General features: G+C 43.5%; 1 protein-coding gene across 1 annotated transcript in view; it reads right to left on the bottom strand.

Annotated features, from left to right (window-relative positions):
* GPR137B (G protein-coupled receptor 137B) overlaps positions 1–20,009 on the bottom strand; it is a 42,433-nt gene extending 22,424 nt beyond the window's left edge. Inside the window, exons 1-2 of the mRNA XM_074948888.1 lie at positions 19,515–20,009; positions 4,529–4,578 (exon numbers count right to left, since the gene is read on the bottom strand). Of these exons, the coding sequence (XP_074804989.1) occupies positions 4,529–4,578; positions 19,515–19,883 (419 nt within the window). The 5' untranslated portion in view covers positions 19,884–20,009. The remainder of the gene's footprint in view (positions 1–4,528; positions 4,579–19,514) is intronic.
* Positions 20,010–20,861: the final 852 nt, after the last annotated feature.

Here is a 20,861-nt window from a genome sequence, read left to right as displayed (position 1 = left end):
TGGCAATTTAAAAGGAGGGGCTGCAGTTTCCGGATTCATGGTCAGTAGAAACCCAATTAACACCTCTTCTCCCCTCCCCCGCCCCCCCGCGCACACACCCAATTCTCTGGGATGATGGCTTCACCCCTCCCCCCACCACGTGGCTAACAGCGGGGAAGATTTCTGTTCAGCCACAGGCAAACAGCCCAGCAGGAATGGCCACCTCTGAATGTCCGCTTACTAAAACCATCCTATTTCAATCAGGTGACCATGAATGATATCACTCTCCTGAGGGTAACACAGAGAGATAAAGAACGGATGTTGTTTGAATGCCAGCAAACACCGGGACAATATGCTACAATGCTTTGTTCTGCAATGATTCCCAACTATGTGCTACTGGCCTGGGGTGGTAAAGCATCCTACCATGGAGGACGGAATAAGGCTGCCCTCCCCAGAAACCTTTTGCAAAGGCTTTGGCAGTACATCCAGGAGAGCTTTATGGAGCTGTCCCTGGAGGATTTCCGCTCCATCCGCAGACATGTTAACAGACTTTTCCAGTAGCTGTACTGGCCGCGAATGCCAGGGCAAATTAATCATTAAACACGCTTGCTTTTAAAACATGTATAATATTTACAAAGGTACACTCACCAGAGGTCCCTTCTCTGCCTTCAGGGTCCAGGAGCCTGCCTTGGGTGGGTTTAGGGGGTACTGGGTCCAGGTCCAGGGTGATAAACAGATCCTGGCTGTTGGGGAAACCGGTTTCTCCGCTTTCTTGCTGTGAACTATCATCTTCCTCGCCCCCAAAACCCGCTTCCGTGTTGCCTCCCACTCCTTGGACGGAGTCAAAGCACAGGGTTGGGCTAGTGGTGGCTGCACCCCCTAGAACGGCATGCAGCTCATCATAGAAGCGGCATGTCTGGGGCTCTGAACCGGAGCAGCCGTTTGCCTCTCTGTTTTTTTGGTAGGCTTGCCTGAGGTCCTTAATTTTCAGACAGCACTGCTGCAGGTCCCTGTTATAGCCTCTGTCCTTCATGCCATTGGAGATTTTTTCCAAATATTTTGGCATTTCGTCTTTTCGAATGGAGTTCTGCCAGCACGGATTCGTCTCGCCATACAGCGATCAAATCCTGTACCTCCCGTTCAGTCCATGCTGGAGCTCTTCAGCGATTCTGGGACTGCATGGTTACCTGTGATGATGAGCTGTGCATGGTGACCTGTGCAGGTGAGCTCACCATGCTGGCCAAACATGAAATGAGATTCAAAAGTTCGCGGGCCTTTTCCTGTATACCTGGCCAGTGCATCTGAGTTGAGAGCACTGTCCAGAGCGGTCACAACTGAGCACTCTGGGATAGCTCCCAAAGGCCAATACCGTCGAATTGCATCCACAGTACCCCAAATTCAACCCAGCAAGGCCGATTTCAGCGCTAATCCCCTCGTCGGGGGTGGAGTAAAGAAATCAATTTTAAGAGCCCTTTAAGTCGAAAAAAAGGGCTTCGTTGTGTGGACAGGTGCAGGGTTAAATTGAGATAAAGCCGCTAAATTCAACCTAAACTCGTAGTGTAGACCAGGCCTTTGTAAGAAACCCCCAAACCAGGGGAAACGTTTGGTAGTTTTATTACAAACATAACAATGAGCCCCTTTGCCAGAGTGTCTGATACTATTAGAGAGCAGAGGGAAATTTTCTTTATGTGTATGCTCTGTGAAGGTGGGTTTTATTTATCTTTTTCCTATCTTGAAATCGTATCATTTCTTGATCTATATAAATACAGGGCCTGAGAACACACCCTCTCACAACTGTCTTGTTTATACAGTTGTGACATCATCACATCCTGGTTACTTTATCTTTATAGCAGATATTTTTTTAAACAGATTAAAAATAAAATGAGGAATTCAGTGCTCAGAAATAAGGACAAATCAAATCCAGTTAGTACAGATTCCAGTATTACTACAGCTTTGTCTACTCACAAACGTTGTACCTCTTTCACTATCCCATTATAATTAAATCAGCACAACCTCCCGAGCATACAGCTATCCTGTACCAGAAGGGGAATAACTTATATGTAGGGCACACTAGGGATTACACCCCTCTAGTGATACCCGTGTAAGAAAAAAAGAAAAAATTCACATTCCTAACCAACACAGTTATTTATACATGTACAAAAGCTGGGTGAAGACCATGCCTAAATGTTTTGAATGCAATAGGAAAAAACGTAGTATACGTATGAAGCAGTGTGTTGGGACAGTGTGTGCATGACTCAGGGTGCATGACTTGTCAACACTACAAACGGTTTGCTCGTCTAGCTAAACTGGTAGAGCTATGCCGGCAGAGCTCCATAGTGTAGGTGCAGCGTATGCTGACAGAAGGAGCCTTTCTGCTAAAACCACCTCCCCCAACGACATTAGCAGTGGCAGCAGAAGCACACTTCTGTTGGCCTAGTTGCATCTACACTGGAGTCTTAGGGTCAGCATGGCTATGGCAGCTAGGGTTTGAGGTTTTCTTCCTCATACTCCTAGTTGTCATCGCTATGTTGGCAAAACTGTGTAGTGTAGACTAAGCCACAGACATATAGTACAGCTATTACGTACTTCAGAATGGAAAGTCTCTAATAACTACCCGCTCGACACAGATGCATTTCTTAAATTATGTAGAAAAAGGCATTACTGTAAATATCTGTAGTTGTGGATGAAGTTCAAAGCTTCTGTTTCTCACCTTCAAACCTCTCTGCAACATTATCCTCATTTACCTCTCTACCTTCATCTTCTCATCACTAGGCTTTGTGCGGCCTCTCTCTTTGCTACACTTTTGTTCACTCTCTGTTCTTATCTTTGCACCTTCTGTGCCAGCTGGTCTCAGCCAAGTATCCTCCCTTTCTTCATTCAATTGTCTTCTCAAAAACTATCTGTTTCACACACTGTTCAACCAATATCCATGTTTAGCTGTCTCCTCACCAAGCCTTCCAATCATTGTATTAGTATTCCACCAAACAGCTCTTAAACTCCTGCTCCGGATTATTACCTGTTGAGTTGTATCCATACCAAACCTGAATGTAAGCTTTCCAGGGCAGGAAAAATGTTTTTTTTTTTAATGGTCGGTAAAGCACCATGTACTACCGAATGGTAGGGATGCGGACAAACCAAATAACTAGTCAGAAAATACTGTCTTGTTTTAAAACACAAGGTGATGGTGAAATATCAGCACAGCAACAGGGCTAGAACTGAAATTTGGTACCATTCTAATATATTCTAGTCCAAACAGGAATTAATTCTGGGAGATCCTATGGCCTGCATTATACAGGAGGGCAGACTAGAGGATCTTTTGTATTACTTTGCGAAAATACAAAGTATAAATATAGTCATCCTTTCTGATTTTATAATCTATGAGATTAGAGTTCCAGGTAATTCCATTTTCTCAGCCTGAGTTGCTATTTTAGCTTGTAAACTCTTCAGGACAGAGGCTACCTCTCTTACTCTGGTTTCAGAGTAGCAGCCGTGTTAGTCTGTATTTGCAAAAAGAAAAGGAGGACTTGTGGCACCTTAGAGACTAACCAATTTATTTGAGCATAAGCTTTCATGAGCTACAGCTCACTTCATCGGATGCATTTCCACTGAATGCATCCGTTGAAGTGAGCGGTAGCTCACGAAAGCTTATGTTTCTATAAATTTGTTAGTCTCTAAGGTGCCACAAGTACTCCTTTTCTTTTTTCTCTTACTCTGCTTGTACAAGAGTCAGAACAATGGGCTGCAGTCCTGATTGAGGCCTCTGGCTACTGCCTCAATAGAAATTAATTAATTAATCTCTCTCTCAGCTTCTTGGACATCCACCAGCACCTTATAATGAACCTCCTGATAATTCGGGACAATCCCTCCGGCCCCGGCAAGACACCAGCCATATCTTTCAACATAAACACTCAGCTTTTACAACCTTACCTCTCTAAATTTCTGGAAACCCATCCAAGTGGCCCCCAACTAAGTCACCAGACTGAATCCATCCTCCCTGGCTCCTTGTCCTCTCAACTTTCTTCCTCCTCTTACCAAAACATGTAACTGACTCCCCCCACCACACACACACCTGTTGTCAGAACCTATGCTCTGACCAAAATGCAGATGATTGAATGCTCTCTTTCCTCACTTGACACAACCTTCCCCTAACTATCCCTGAGCATTCAGCTGAACCCAACTACAAAAAGCTTCTACATGAACCTGTCAGTGAGTAGCCACACTGATCCACTCTGAATGCTTTCTACTCACATCTGATTAACAATATTGAGTAGAATTGTATAAAACTGCAGATAGATAGATCTGATGACTATAGTCTTGTATAATGTCTCTGTAAACAAAAGCCAACTGTTGTAATGATTGTTTTGTTTCTGATATTTACATGGCAAGGATTTGTAGACTTGTTAAAACTTCCTAAATAAATAAATACTTTAAAAAAATTCAGGTGTTAAATGTTGGCAAGTTACGCCCATTCCTAAATTACCAGCAGAAGTGGGCATCAAAAGTATCATTTTAAAATATTTACCACAAGAAAGGTTTGTATAGTTCTTACCGGTATTTAAGTAGTTCTGGAGAGTACTTTGACTTAGCTTTGAAAATCACCTGGAATAATAGGGAGAAAAAATTGCATCATTCACAAAGTAAATACAAATGAACAAATACACTATGATCCTGAGGAAAAAACCATCTTATGTGTCACAGGTTATTAGGATTCATAAAATGTTTTTTGCACCTTCAGGTTATCTGAACTAGAAAATTTTGCCACTTAAACTATACCAAGTGGCAAAACCACCCAAAGGCAGATACACTGGTATAACTTAGTCCAGTTCAGGAATCGGAACTAACTAGATCAGTAGAAGGCACCTTTACACTGGTATGACTATATCCACACTAGGACATATGCTGGTATAACTATATTGATAAATAATTATACCTCCTAACCAACATAAATATACTGGTGCAACTTTCTAGTGTAGACCAGCCATTGTTGACACCTTGGGCCTGATTCGCATTTACATTAAGATCCCTTTACCTGGCAGTGTAGCATAGCCTTAAATTGGGTATAAATGCTTGCATCCACTTTAGGGGCCCTTTACCTTGCCGGAGCAGTGTAAATGTGAATCAGGCAGAGTGTATTCTACTGAAGTTTATTCAGTTCTCTCCGGTTACATCTTAACTGCTAAAAAAGGTGTGTTTTTACGGAGAGATAGCTATGGAGCATTAGTTATCTTGCTGTAAAATCTGCTGTAATGGAATACATGAGCCCAAAGACTCAAAGGTGTTAACACGACCCTGAGACTGTCCAACATTACACAGTTTTAAACGCTATTCAGCATTTGGTATACAGAGACCTCAGCCTGCTTATTACTATGACAAACACACCATTAAAATCTTTGAAACCTTTTATTAAAAATACAGAACAGAAGGAAGAACAGTTAAAGCATTTGAAATGTAAAGTATTAAGTAAGGCCTTGTCTACACTACACAGTTTTGTTGACAAAAGTCAGCTTTCATTGACAAAACGGTGGAGGTGTACACACTGAAATGTTCCTCCTGCCGATGTAACTCCCCTGCTATGCCGAAATAATAAAACCACCTCGACAAGCAGTGTAGCGCTTTTTGCAACATAGTTAGAGCGATGCAGCATCAGTGTAGACACTCCACTTGGTTTTGTCGCCCTAATTGGCCTCCAGGAGGCATCCCACAATGCCATCCTGACCACTCTGGTCAGCACTTTGAACTTTGCTTCCCCAAAGGTATTGAGCTATGTGCCTCTCCCCCATTTAAAGGCTGAGAAATTTTTAAAGTTCCTCTTCCTGTTTGCTTGGCACAGTCCACGTAGCATCTGCCCAGCTGATCAGGCTGGTTTTCTGCAGCAGACGCTCTCTTGCGTGGAGCACACCGGAGCTGTTGGATCTGCTGAGTCTCTAGGGAGAGGAGGCTGTGTCGTCGCAGCTTCACTCCAGCCGTAGGAATTTTGATACCTGTGGGCCGATTGCTGGTGGCATGTAGAAGGGGCACAAAAGGGACATGCAGCAGTGTTGTGCTAAAATCAAGGAGCTGCAGCAGGCATGCCAGAAGGCAAGGGAGGCCAACCATTGCTTTGGTGTGGCGCCAAAGGCATTCTGCTTCTATAAGGAGCTGCACACCATCCTCAGTGGCGACCCCACCTCCACCGCCAAGAGCTCTGTGGATACTTCAGCAGGGATTGGAGGCAGCGTTCAGCAGACTCAACCCCAGTGATGAAATGGTGGATGAGGAAGTAGCACTGGAAGATGATGTGGAGCAACCGGCAGGGTTGTCTGGTAGCGTGGCAAGTTAGGACCCTTTTTCCACTCTGGAGGGGTCTAGCCAGTCCCAGCACTCCAGCTCTGGTGCGCAGGAAAGGGGAGCTCCAGTAAATGCTCATTTTGCTTTGATACTGCATGGTCAGAGGAGACTGAGCTCTCACGTACTTTGTTATATGGTAGAGGAGGGATAAGGGACAGAAATTAACAACAGAGCCTATCCCTCTCTGCTCTGGGTCCATGGCAGAAAAGTTTGTTAATGTACATAGAGCAGTCCCTGCAATCCTCCATAGTGATCTCTAGGAAACTTTCCTGTAGGTATTCTGCAATCCTCTGCCAAAGGTTCCTTGGAAGAGCCGCCTTATTTCTCCCCCCATTGTAGGAAACTTTGCTGCTCCACCAAAAATGTATTTCTGCAAGGACTAGAGCGGCACACAGGCAAGCTGCATATGAAGCCAGTCTGAACCCACACGCATGCAGGAGATGCACACTTGCAACCTGGGTTACCCTTAGGAGTGAGATATCGGGTTTGATTGCCCTAGCTTGTGGAAAAGGGTACCAATATTCAAAATAGTCTCCCTAGCTGCTTGTAGTAACCCCCTTCGTGAACCACTCTTTGTCCCTTCCTGCCCTCTCCCCCATATCACCCCCCCCCCCCCGATCTCACCATATTTGGGACTTGGCCGACTTGTGTGCTAGCCCAGGAACAGCGAGAAAGAAGTGTGTATAACTTTTGTGATTCACAGCTCTGAGCACACTCACAATACTGTGTCTATTCACTGTTTCTTTGCTTCTGCAAAGGCCTTGATCACCCCTTCCTCCACACTAGCGGATTGCCTCTGTCAGATGAGGCGGTGAACAAAGAGGATATGTTTCACGAAGTGCTGCAGTCAATAGATACAGCACATAGCGAAACAAGAGAGGAGGGAGAAAATTAATGAAAAACGCAGCTTGAATAGCCTGGAAAGGATTTAGGAACAGGAGCGGATGATAAAGCTCCTGGAGGGCTAGACAGAGATGATGAAGTCCCTCATTCACCCTGCAATCTGAGCACATCCAGGCACAGCTCCCCCTGCAGCTACTACAGAACTCTGCTCCACGCCCTCCCCAAATTCCCCCACCGCATTCCTCGCACATACCCCATGCACTCCACGCCTAGGGATTGGTTTCCCAATGAAAGCTGGAGTTACACACAGCTGTGAGAGCCCTAACCACAAGACTGTTCCTCATTGCATTGTTCCCTGTTTGACCAAAATTGTGTTTTTTCCTGTTATTAAAGTGAAATCTTTGAAATAAAATGAGTCTTTATTTTTGAAATACACATATTGATCACTGCTAACATTAAAACACAGTGGCTATAGGTAGGAATATTTGCTCACTACAATTAACACTCAGGAAGCAAGCACTACAGAGGTAATTCAAGGCAGCAAATAATCATTGCCTGACTGAATGCATCACTGGGAATCATTGTCAAAATGCTCATTCAAAGCCTCCCTGATTCAAATAGCCTCCCGCTGTGCACCCTAATTGCCCTTGTATCTGGCGGCTCTAAATCAGGAACCAGTTGATCAGCCTCAGCAGTCCACCCCAGGGGAAACTTTTGTCCCTTCACTTTGCAAATATTATGTAGAGTACAGCAGGCCCCAATGACCATTGGAATATTTTCCTCATTGAGGTCTGTCAAGGTTCTTTCCCCACTCTGAACTCTAGGGTACAGATGTGGGGACCTGCATTAAAACCCCCTAAGCTTATTTTTACCAGCTTAGGTTAAAACTTCCCCAAGGGACAAACTATTTTGCCTTTTGCCCTTGTACTTTATTGCTGCCACCACCAAACATCTAACAGATATATAACCAGGACAGAGCCCGCTTGGAAATGTCTTTCCCCACAAAATCCTCGCAAACCCTACACCCCCTTTTCTGGGGAAGGTTTGATAAAAATCCTCACCAATTTGCATTTGCATTTGCACAGACCCAAACCCTTGGATCTTAAGAACAATGAAAAAGCAATCAGGTTCTTAAAAGAAGAATTTTAATAGAAGAAAAAGTAAAAGAATCACCTCTGTAAAATCAGGATGGTAAATACCTTACAGGGTAATTAGATTCAAACATAGAGAATCCCTATAGGCAAAACCTTAAGTTACAGAAAGACACAAAAACAGGAATATACATTCCATTCAGCACAGCTTATTTTCTCAGCCATTTAAAGAAAACAGAATCTAACACATATCTAGCTAGATTAGTTACTAAGTTCTAAGACTCCATTCCTGTTCTGTGCCCGGCAAAAGCATCACCCAGACAGAGAGAACCTTTGTTTCTCCCCTCCTCCAGCTTTGAAAGTATCTTGTCTCCTCATTGGTCGTTTTGGTCAGGTGCCAGCAAAGTTATCCTAGCTTCTTAACCCTTTACAGGTGAAAGGGTTTTTCCTCTGGCCAGGAGGGATTTTAAAGGGGTTTACCCTTCCCTTTATATTTATGACAAGGTCTAACCAGCAAAAATGACAGCGCCAGCGACCTTTTATTTGTACAAAGGCACATTCAGTGGTCATTTGGCACCTGCTGAGCCTGTTGCTGAAGCGCTCCTTGCTGCTGTCTAGGTTCCCAGAGTCAGGCTTCATAAGTCACGGAAGCAAGGTGTAGGCGGGGTTCCAAGGATCACTATGTGCATTTGCACATCCCCCATTGGAATCTTCTGGTCTGGAAAGAAAGTCCCAGTGTGCACTCCAGTGTTCCTAAAGATGCGTGCATCATGCACCTTCCCTGACCACTCGGGCATTGATGTCAGTGAAATAGCCCTGATGATCCATTAGCGCCTGCAAGAGAAGGAGCCCTTTCAGTTGATGTACTCCATCGTAAGATGGTCGGGAGCCAAAATTCGGATATGTGTTCCATCTATCGCCCCGCCGCAGTAAGGGAATCCCATTGCCTCAAAGCCATCAATTATTTCCTGCACATTACTAAGAGCCACAGTCCTTCTTAGCAGGAGGCAATTAATGGCCCTGTACACTTGCATCACCACAACCCCCCATGGTGGACTTTCCAACCCCAAATTGATTCACGACTGAACGGTAGCAGTCTGGAGTTGCAAGCTTCCACACAGTGATTGCCACTCACTTTTCCACAGTGAGGGCAGCTCTCATTCTGTTGTCCTTGCACCACAGTACTGGGGCAAACTCCACACACAGTTCCAGGGAGGTGGATTTGCACATCTGAAAGTTCTCCAGCCACTGCTCATCATCCCATACAGGCATCATGATGCGATCCCAGCATTCAGTGCTTGTTTCCCTAGCCCAGTACTGATGGTCCACCATGGCAAGCTGCTCCATGAATGCCAGCAGAAATCTTAAATTATTTGTTTCCATGGCAGAGCAGGCATCAGCAAGTCACTATCTGGCAGTGCGTGAAATACTGCAGGACCAGCTGCATTGTGTTCATAAGGCTCATTACCAGAATGATCAGGATCCCTGCTGTCACACAGAGGCAACAGTCACACAGTTTACAAGGGCATTGAAAAATGGTGCAACACGAAGTAGGAAGCCCATGGAATGATGGGACAGAAAGCACTGCATCACAGGATGGCAAGCGCGTCCCCATGATGTACCACGATCCGTTCCCAGAGCTCCCAGTGGCAGAGGGTGACAGAGGGTAGTGAAAAGAAAAGGAAGGAGTTGCACAATGAGATAGCTACCCATAATGCAACACTCTCTCTGTCGATGCAAGAGCAAAAACTCTGGACGCTCTCCGCTGACACAAGGAGCATTGTGTGGACGTGCACAACCGATGTTAATAAAGCAACTTATGACTGTTGACGTTACTTAAGTTGATTTAACTCTGTAGTGTAAACATGGCCTAAGGCTTTCATTTTAACAACTTTCCTTGTTCCCTTTAGCTGGAGAGAGTCTTTAGAAGGAACAAAACTCTTGTCTCACAGTTTCTTAGATGGTAATAACTGTCCTTTTGAAGGAAAAGAGAAAAAGTTAGCTGAGCTGAAGCTCTTGTTGTTGCTGTTAAAGTCTGATCACATTTTAGAAGATAAAACAAGACAAACACACACAAGAAGGGAGAGAAAAGAACAGCAAAGGTTCATTTTTTAAAAATGCAGCTTCTGTCTCTGGTGTTGACTTTCACTTGCAACCTCACTGCTGGAAAAGCACAGGCATGGCTCAGAGTCTTATTAGCCACCCAGAGACCTGACAAACTTGTGCCAGGCTGTAGATCGTTGCTTTTAACTGCCTTTTTCTGGTCAGAAGTTTACAGCAGCATTGGAAAATATACAATCTTGGCCCCCTAAGCCAGCCTTTTATTAGAAAGAAGGAAAAAGGAGTAGGATAGGAAAGAGAAATAAGGTGGGTGAGAAATAAGGAAAGAAAAGGACACACAAGAGTGAGTGGGTGTGTCAAAATCTCACATCCCAAGTGATGTCTGGAATTTAGCTGGAGGCAGTGGAGGTGGCAGTGTTATCTGGGTCCCTCTCTTGGCCCAGAGTCAGGAGGTCTCTTGGGATCAGGATGACAAAGGCCCAACAGTGTTACGGTAGATCCCAGCGTCCCGGGAGATGGTGAGGGGTGGCAGCCATGATGGTAAATTTCATTGCAGTGGTTGTTGGCAGACAGCTGCATCTTCTGTTAATGTTCACCAAAAGCCTTTTCTTACTTCTCTTGTTTATCAGGCATGATTAGGGTGACCAGATGTCCTGATTTGATAGGGATAGTCCTGATATTTGGGTTTTTTTCTTATATAGTCGCCAATTACTCCCCACCCCCTGTCCCAATTTTTCACACTTGCTATCTGGTCACCCTAGGCAGGATCCTAACACAGGCCTTGAGTTATATCAATAGGCCTCTCTGTTTGGACTAATTTAGTCTGTCTTTACCTTTTCACAGATACATTTACTGTTTTAGGTTATTGGGATACTTTATAAACATTCGTCTACTTTCCCACAGTTAGGCTCACACATGGGGTAAATTGGTAGGCCCAGTTATTACAACAAAACCTAGGCAAGGAGCTGGGATTTTTATCATGATGTAGCTAGGAGTGGGCAGCTCTGGCTGAGGGGCATAGGCTTGAACTTACCAAGCTACATCTCAGTAAAAACTTCTTGTGCCTTGTCTCCACTAGGATTTTACAGCAGAATAGCTAATGCATGTTAGTTATCTTAAAAAAATAAAATGAAAAAAAAATCTTTTCTGACTGTGAGTACATACCCTGACTGAAGTGCCCACCTGCCAAAATCTTCCCTTTGACTGTGCTCCATGATTGTATCTTGCACTCTGTTTCACCTTTTTAACCACATATCCTCTTTCAAATAACATTCTTTAAAAAACAAATATCCCCACACACTTTGAACACATTCATGATTATCAAAAATGGTATGGAAGCATCATTAGTATTTCACAGGTTAAAATGTTTTCTAAGTAAATGCAATTTGTAAGGGGGAATTTAACCTCAGCTTCCTTGCCATGGACTGAAAAGGAACCTGCTCACCACTTTAAAAAAACAACAACTTTAATTATGTTGCATGTTTTAGTGTGGATGATTTGCTTTTAAAACCATTTTCCTCCCACTGGTCTTTTCTTTTCCATATCACTAGAATTACTTTTCCCGTGTGCTTTAAATACAGCTGAAATAATATGTGCTGTTTTTTGTTTAACAGCTATTTACAGAATATATCTCTTATAATGGAAAATGTCTTTGTTTGTGCACTAGCCTCCTCTTCTCTGGAGATGGTGATTGTTGAGTTAGAGCCAGTAGAGGGAGCCTGGCTTTTCAATAGGCCCTACAAAAATAATAGCTCATTTAAAATCTGAAAGTCTAGAGAATTTTCTGCAACAGTTTCTAATCTTTTAAAAGTAAGTCAAATGTCTGGGCTGCCTACAAACCCAGGCATTATCCCTGATAGTAGTGTCATAATATTCTGTGTTCAATTATCTATGCACCCCTAATAATATGTACTCAAAGGACTTCAGAAACAGGTTTATGTTGTTTTATTTTACTTGCTGCTTAAAGGAGATAAACAAAAAGCTTATGCCTGGTTTTGCTTCTCTGTGATGTATAAACAAGGCCCAAGAGGTCTTTTGTAGGGGGTCGGGGGTTAAATTGTTTTCTTCCATGCTTTTTGCACTAGAAATTCAGCTTTTGTTTATCCAATTTATCCTGGAAGACAATGCTCTGGATGACTGGAGAACATGTAGTATCATGACATTGCAGAGATCAGGCAAGTGACATCTAACTAAGGGGCCGATACTGCAACTGTTACTCACATGGAGTAGCACTTACACAAGCATTACCATTAATTTCAATAGGATTATTTTCATGAGCAAAGTAGTACTCAACGTGTTAAGAGCTGATGTAAAGAGTTGTTACAGGGTTGTAGATTGCCCTAATTAGCTTTGGTTACCCTACAAAAACTGGTTGCAGAATTTACCAAGAGTAGATGCTGCAGGGCAGTAAGTTGAGATGAAAGAGTGCTAAAGAGGCTGTGCTGGATTGACTGTACGTTTTAGTGGAGCTGCATCTGAATTTTATCAGAGATGATCAGTGATTTTTATTCAACCTGTTAAAACTATGCTAGGGAAATGTGTAAATATTTCTCTGCACTAGTGCAGCTCCCAGGGTGCTAGTAATAATAGAAGATGTAGTGCAAGGGCATAGGGATTCTTACCACCATGTCACCAAAGCAGAAAAATAGAGGGTCAGATTCTGCCATTGGGTAGTATCTTACTCCATGAGTAGCCCCATTGAAATTAATGCAGCTTGTCACAGAGTAAGGTACTCTTCAGTGTGGGTAGGAGTATCAGAATCTGGCCCTTACAGATTTTCCCAGTGGAGATGCAGCTTTTTGTTTTTAACATTTGTCTAACTCAAACACCCTACAAGCAGTTGGAAGAAAAGATCAGCTTGTTAAAGCTTCAACAGCCCCTCCCCTTCCATGAAGGACTAAGAAAGTTCCTAGTCAACATCTGAGTCACCCAAGGTCTTTCAGCAGAATGGGGAAAGCCAGGCTAGAACAGCCTGGAAAGCAAGTAGAAAAGAGACCCTTTTAAAAAAATTCTTCAGACATCCCCAAGAAGCCAGGAGAATGGCAAGCAGGAAAACTGCGCTTGTGATCTCCCTTGCTGCTTTTCTCATGCCTAAAAAAGTTGATTTTTTTAAAGATTTTTTCCTACTAATTGTTCTCTACATTATAAATATCCTGCCTCGAGTCCTTGTTTTCCCCCCTGAAAGACTGAAGATCTAGGATGAGAATCTCTCCCTACTCTGGCCCCTTTACCCCAGTGTAAGAGCTGGAGAGGTGTAAAGGGGTTCTAGAAACCTCAGATCCAGCTAGGGAGAATTCTCTATTGCAGAAACTAGGAAAAACAGCAGCAGGTTGTCCTCTGATGAAGTACTCAAGCAAAGCCCAGTGTAGGTGGCATGCCAGTTGTGGGGTTGGGGCAGGAAGGGTAGAGCTGCAGTGCAGCGATTCTGGGTATCTCTGCGCCCATAAGCAGCCAGGGATAAGCTGTCATAACTTAGACAGTCCCATCAAAAGTTGTCTATGTTACACCACAGGTCTCTCTAGCACCACAAGTATCCCAGAATCAGGAGTATGTAAAGGTGGTTATAGCCACCTCTCACCCCCTGGGGTTGCAAGTTGATTCAGCAAATAATCTCATTCCTAGAGCTTGTCTACAGTGGAGAAATTTTCTGTCCAGTTTTAACATTGAAAATCAGGTTATTTGAAACAAGCTGATTAGAGCCACAGTGTGAGGTGACCCAACTCATTTTTATTGAACTGGATCCAAGACCACACCTCATTCTGAGGGCTAGAATAGGATTTAAGTGCAAAGGACTTAGGCTTTTGCACAGGCATGAAGCTCACTCTTCATTATCAGTTCTCATTTCAGGGACCTGTGAAGCAGTGTGTCTTTTGCCCATCTTTGCAAAAAGAAAAGGAGTACTTGTGGCACCTTAGAGACTAACCAATTTATTTGAGCATAAGCTTTCGTGAGCTACAGCTCACTTCATCGGACGCATACTGTGGAAAGTGCATCCGATGAAGTGAGCTGTAACTCACGAAAGCTCATGCTCAAATAAATTGGTTAGTCTCTAAGGTGCCACAAGTCCTCCTTTTCTTTTTGCGAATACAGACTAACACGGCTGTTACTCTGAAACTTGCCCATCTTTGTACTTCCTCCTCTTCCTCCATGTTCCATGCAAGTTTGTCCTCACACCTTGAAAGCACTTGGCAACACCCACTCCTGCCTATACCTCTGCCTCATTGACTCTTACCTTGTTCCACAGTATTTGTAATACAGCAGCTACCACCAATGCTGGTAGCAATAGCATAGATGCTAGTGCAGCCAGGGCTAGGGCTATTTACCATCAAGTCATGAACATTTTCTCAGTAAAAACACCTGAGCCCTGTTTATACCAGCGACATAGCACCTGTGCAGGTATTAATTTTTCTAATGTAGCCACCACATAGAGTGCATTGTTGTATGTCATACAACATGTCAAGGAATATTGTCTTATGTTTTACCACCTGTAGTGTTACTCCTGGGAAGCACTGGGTACATTTAAAGTGCTCTCTAAATGAATAAGTGCTGGATAAAGCTTTTTAAAAATTGTGTATTGATTTCTACTGCCTCTTTTTATTAATGAGAAGAATCTTCTGTCCCCTACTGGCTAGATTACATTGTTAAATTCTATACAAAATAATTAGATAACAACTTCCCTTGTTTTCTGCTCAGAGATAACATACACATTAATTAGAATTCCATTTAGGTTATGTCACTTAAAGCCTTGGACTGGATTTTCTCTGCCCTCAGTTGCCTAAACGCTGCTTCTTGGTGGGCAATGGCAGCTGTGTGAGGCAGGGAAAACTTCCCAGTCAGGATGCCAAGAGGAGAGCGGAAATGAGGAGTTGAATTGGTAGGACTGGATCTATCTAGCCATCCTTCCCTGGGGATGGAACCTCCCTCCACCTCACCACACAGCCTCCTTCAAGTCATCTGCAATGCTTGGAAAGTGTCTGACCCTGATGGTTTAAACTTATGACCTGCCAACCAGCTTTTTGTATGTGTCCTGGGAATGGGGGAAGGTTTGGGATTTCCAGCATCTCTCTAGGTCTGCTTGACTTCATCCTCTCCACCCAACCTCTCTGCACACGAACCTGTGTCCCCCCCACCCAAAACTTCTGTGCTGCAAGTATTACATTTAAACTCTGAAACATAACCGAACAAAATGAAACATGCCACCCTATCCCTGAATTCCTCCCAAAGGGGGGAATTTTTTAGCATCTCAGCTGACCCATAGTCTATGTCTCTAAACTCAGACTTTGAAGGATTTCTTAGGTTCTTGTGACTGCCTCCAAAACCGCAAGGCTTTTATTGGTTCAACCTTGTCAGTGACAACAAATGTAGATCAGAGAGAGAGAGAGAGAGAGAGAGAAGAAATGGACCCCGACCAGGGAGGCTGCAAATAAGAAATTTCTTGAATTCAATTAAAGTAGGAAATATATTTGTTGCTGAGTTATACAATTGTTGATGGTTTTGAACAGCTAAAATAAACCTGTGGCGTTGGGAGGGGCAGATGTCAGGCAGGCAGAACTGCAGGTTTTGCAGACACCCCTTGGAGGCAGGAATGCATATTACCATATGTTACCTGATACATCAGTTGCTCTAGCTCATTTTGTGTAATTATTTGCAGGCATCCTGCTATTGTTTTACAAAAGTAATATCCCTGCTGTTTGTTTTGTTCTTACATTAACCTGACATGTAGTTTCATAGCTTCCAAGCAGAGGAAGCTTTACTCTTAAGGAGTGGGTTATATTATTTCCTATCTTTAGGACACCAATGAATGGACACAGAAGCAGGATCTTTGTGTTCCTTATGGAAACATGTGCACTTCCTGCAGCAGTTGGGTTTGGAAGAGAAGTGATCGTTGCTATTACGTATGCTTTCTTCTAGCACCCTTTACTACTATTCCATATCTAGGGCATCAAAAGCCCCGCACAGTAAAAGTCTGCGTACTCCCAAGTGGCAGCCAGCACTCAACCCCAAGGACCCCAGTCAGTGGCAGTCAAAACCTTGATTATCTGTAACTGCTTTTCTCACTGGTCCAGCAGGTTTAACAACCTCCCCCACTGCATTACAATTCCTTTGGGGTTTTTTATTGCTGCAGGTGACGCTCAAAACTCAGGAAAACCCCTGCTGCGCTGGTGCCACTCTGTCTCATTTTATCTAAGGCACAGTTGAGGCCTTATTTATAAAGGGTCCTTACTCCTGAAGAAGAGCAGTTTGTAAGCTTGATTCTCTGACCAACAGAAGCTGGTCCAATAAAAGGTATTACCTCACCCACCTTGTCTCTTTCACTCCAAAAGACAGCAGTAGCTGCTAACTCCCCTTCAAGTTCAAAGGTTTTGCAAATGATCTTTAAGCTCTTACCAGTTAATTCAGTTTTGTTGTTCAGTTGGAAGGATTTAGGAATATTCTTTCCCTCCCACCCCCTCATTTAAAAGGAGAACATTTACGAGCTTCACATCTTTCTTGCTTCTGCTAGCTACCTTCTTTCCTCTCACTAAATAACAGTTGGCTTTCATGCAGTGAGGCACAGCTGCAGTCTACTTTTGCAAGGGGGGGGAGGAAGTTGCCTCTGAACAGGTTTGTGAAGTTAAAGTGATTATTGAAAACAAATTCTCTTTCCCCACCCCTTTCACACTAGTTCGTGCTTGTCTGCCTTGGAAACGTAGGTGTACATAAAAAAGATAATCTCAACAACATGTTTAATTATAAGACAAGCCATCCCCCCATTGGCTGGAAGCAAAGAACTAATAAAAGTGAACTAAAAATGTATAAATTTGTTCCATGTATTAGGTTATATTCCCACAATGGCTGTGCTTGTGTTTCTAATCTCAACTCCTTGTTTTAGCTGGGTGGAGCCTTATTACAAGTGGGACTTTCCATGGGATTAACTAGCACGGAAACAAACGGCAAGAAATACAGTAATCATTTGCTTGTCTCTAGCACCTTTCAATCATTACTCGTAAAGTGTTTTGCAAATATAATTTTAAAAGCCTCACAACACCAGGTCAGTATTATACTCCGTTGACAGAGGGGCAAAGTAAGGCCTAGGGAGCTTGTGACTTACTCGTGGTGGCACAGCACAATTGATGTCAAGACTGGAACCCAGGAGCCTTAACTTTGTCCCCTCCTCTAAGCACTACAGTATAGTGCAGCAGTTCTCAAACTTCACTGCACCGCGACCTGCTTCTGACAACAAAAATTACTACATGAACCCAGGAGGGAGGACCGAAGACTGAGCCTGCAGCCCCAGGCCGGGGGCGTGCAAAGCTGAAGCCCCAGGGCTTCTGCCCTGGGAGGTGGCCTGTAACATTAGCCCTGGGCAATGAGGCTTGGGTTTCAGACTTGCTGGTGCCCAGGGCCAACACCAGCCTCTCAACCCACTTTGCGGTCTACACCCACCATTTGAGAACCCCATGTCTAGTGGATCTCAATCTATTTACCATTGTGGGCCCCATATGCAGCTCCCTATGTATTACATGGGCTGCATCTACACAATAGATATACTACTTGTATGGCCCTGAGGATGTCACATGGGCTGCAGCTGTGTGCTGATTGGGCCACAGGTTGAGAACCACTGCACTTGACCATACTCATTACATAGCTTCAAAGTGCTACCAGGCAGCAATGTTATAATCCAAGTAAAAGGAAAATGTGAGTATATATATATATAAACTCTCTGTCTCTCACTCTCTCTTTTGGATTTTCCTTGAGATGAAAGGAATCAATTACCTATACTACTAATCATCATGCATTCTCCATGCTTTTAATCCATAGCTTCTTGGCTGGGAGCCAAGATATGAAATTCTCTCTTCAGAAGACTTCAATGGGAGTTGCATGTGTGTGTGAATTTGGCCCAAGGGTGCCATTTAGAGCCAACTATGGTGACCGATGGATTTGTGTGATGCTGGACACTTGTCTCGTGGAAACAGGACCACCACCAAATTTATTACACAATGGCCAGGGAATCACCATCTTATAATAGCAAGCTTGGGTCACTATCAGCTCTCACACTTAACACATGCAGTTTTTATAATTCTTATTTGGTGGCTCTCGGTTTCAGAAGCCAGTCTCTTTTCTTCAGTAAGATTATTTGTAATTTGCAGACCTATACTAGTTGTTGCCTCTGGGGAACCACTTAGAAGGTGTGTGTAAAAATCAGTCCGGTCCCAGTCTAGGACTTAATGGATAGGTAGTCCACATCACAACCTGCACTCTAATGGATAGGTAGTCTCAGTGGAGTGTTCAAGCAGGGAGACTGATCTGCACGCTCACCCATAAGGTCCAGGTATGCTAGGAAGGTGACCCATTACTCATACAGGTAATCTAAGAGCAGAATTCAGAGGAAGGTTGGCTTTGTGGTTAGGGCACTAGGACTCAGGAAATCTAGGCTCGAATCCCAGGTTTGCTCCAAGTTTCTTGTTTGACCTTGGGCAAGTCAGGCAAACTTTCTTTGTCTCAGTTCTCCATTTGTAAAACAGGGATAACACTTTCTTCACTCAGTTCCATCTTGTCTATTCAGATTATAAACTCTTTGAGGCAGAGGGTGTCTTTTACTGTGTGTTTGTACAGCACCTAGCACAGTGGAGCCCTTGTCTCAGTTGGGGCCCCCAGATGCTATTGTAATACAAATAAGAATAATAATTTGGACCTGCAACAGGAATCTAGTTAACAATTCTATTACACGGCTACCACTCTGAATTCTATTACTGATACACAAAGAAAAATAGAGTCCAGGTCAATGACTCATACTGGCATTGCAGAGCCATCAGGAGTAAACAACAAAATCTCATTTTTTGTCAGTAAAACCATGCGATATGATTCTGAATGCACACAGAACAGCTGAGCCAGAAGGTTTTACAGTGTCCCTTTGAGCAGAACTGCACTTTAGACAGCCACCATAAAATAACCCCAAGGTTTCCAGTACAATTTGTTCAGCCTTAGGTTAAATGTCACCTTTGACTAGGCAACAGATTTATTTACTGCTTCTCCCCAGGGTGGCTGCTTCATTGTAGTAGTTGTCACTTGCCTTCCAAAACACAAAGTTCCAAATTAAATACATTAAATGTACTTCTTTCCCTGCCTGGGTACATTAGGAAATCACATCTCTCTTACAAATCTTTAAAAAAGTAAAGCTTTACAATTTTGTAGTACTTAATCAACCCAGGCACAGAAATGTCCATTCCTTACCTGAGTGAAGTAAAGATTCATCAGTGTCAGTGTGAAAAACTGGAGGCAAACTGGGAAGCAATAGAGAAGCCAGAAGATGAAGGGTCTGAGAGAGTTTGCTGTGACAAAATCTTTGAAGTAAAATGAAAAGAGCACAGTCCTAAGTGAGGCCCAAAATAGGCACAGAAACAGAAAGACAGTTTGGTAACTGAACCTCTTGTGCCTGTAGTGGAGGACCAGCCAAAGCTGGACATAAATGAACACAAAGAGGAGGGAATAAAAAACAGTATATACAGTGGTCAGGCCCAGCGTCACATATGGAGGGACAGCTGGTGTCAGTGTCGGTGGCAGGGTGTCATTTTTCAGTGGGTCCCACTCAGAGGCCTCCATTTGAGATCAGAAATCGTCAAGAGTTGCTTATTAAGTTTGGCTGCTTCTGCTCCTGCTTACTCCTCCTTTCATCTTCCTACAGCAGCATAGGAACCAAGAAAGTGAGAGAAAGAAAACAAGCTGCACTTCCTCTTTGGCAGCTCACTGACAGCTGGTAGCACATGATCACAATTCAGAATGATTCATTAGGGCTGCCTGTGTCAGCAATTGGCAGGGAATGATTCTGAAGGCTGCAGTGCGCTTTGCCGATGTTTGTGGACAACCCCTGCCCATCCTTCAGAAAACAAAGAAACTCCTCCCTGAGAAGTTTATAACCAAACCCCTTCCTAAACATGCTAATCTTGATTTAAGATGGGGTCAGTAACATTGGTGTGTTATGTAGGAAGAAGCTACTTGATATTTTTACTAGTGATAGCCAGGTCAGATGCTGTGTTTTAGTTTTTTTAACAAGCAACTTATTTGCCAGTGTTTAACTAAGAAGACTTTTAGGAACCTTTATTGAAAACACTGCAGTAAGCTGTAGTGCCCTGGATCTTTATTACAGAATCCTGCAGTGCTTGGTAGGGAATATACAATTCACACTGCAAACTGAATGGTCATCTCATCCAATAGCCTCTCTCTCTGTTTGTGGCCAGTATCAGATGTTTCAGTGGAAGGGGCGCAAAAACATATAAGGCCTAGTGGTGCCAACCCTCCAGGATTGTCCTGGAGTCTCCAGGAATTAAAGATTACTCTTTAATTAAAGAATTAAAGATTACTCTTTAATTAAAGATTATGTCATGTGATGAAACCCCTGGGAATATGTCCGACCAAAACTGGCAACCCTGCTAAGGCATCAACCTAAATGTATTGTGTCTGCCGCTTAACAGGGACAAAAGAAAAACACTAAATGCCAAAATGTGCTAGAACTGTAGTTCTCAAACTTTTGTACTGACGACCCCTTTCACATAGCAAACTTCTGAGTGCAACCCCCCTTAT

This window comes from Natator depressus, chromosome 3 (assembly GCF_965152275.1).
Source record: "Natator depressus isolate rNatDep1 chromosome 3, rNatDep2.hap1, whole genome shotgun sequence".
In the NCBI taxonomy this organism is placed as follows: domain Eukaryota; kingdom Metazoa; phylum Chordata; order Testudines; family Cheloniidae; genus Natator; species Natator depressus.
The sequence above is the reverse complement of the archived record's forward strand: the minus strand, read 5'-3'. Positions and strand labels throughout refer to the sequence as shown.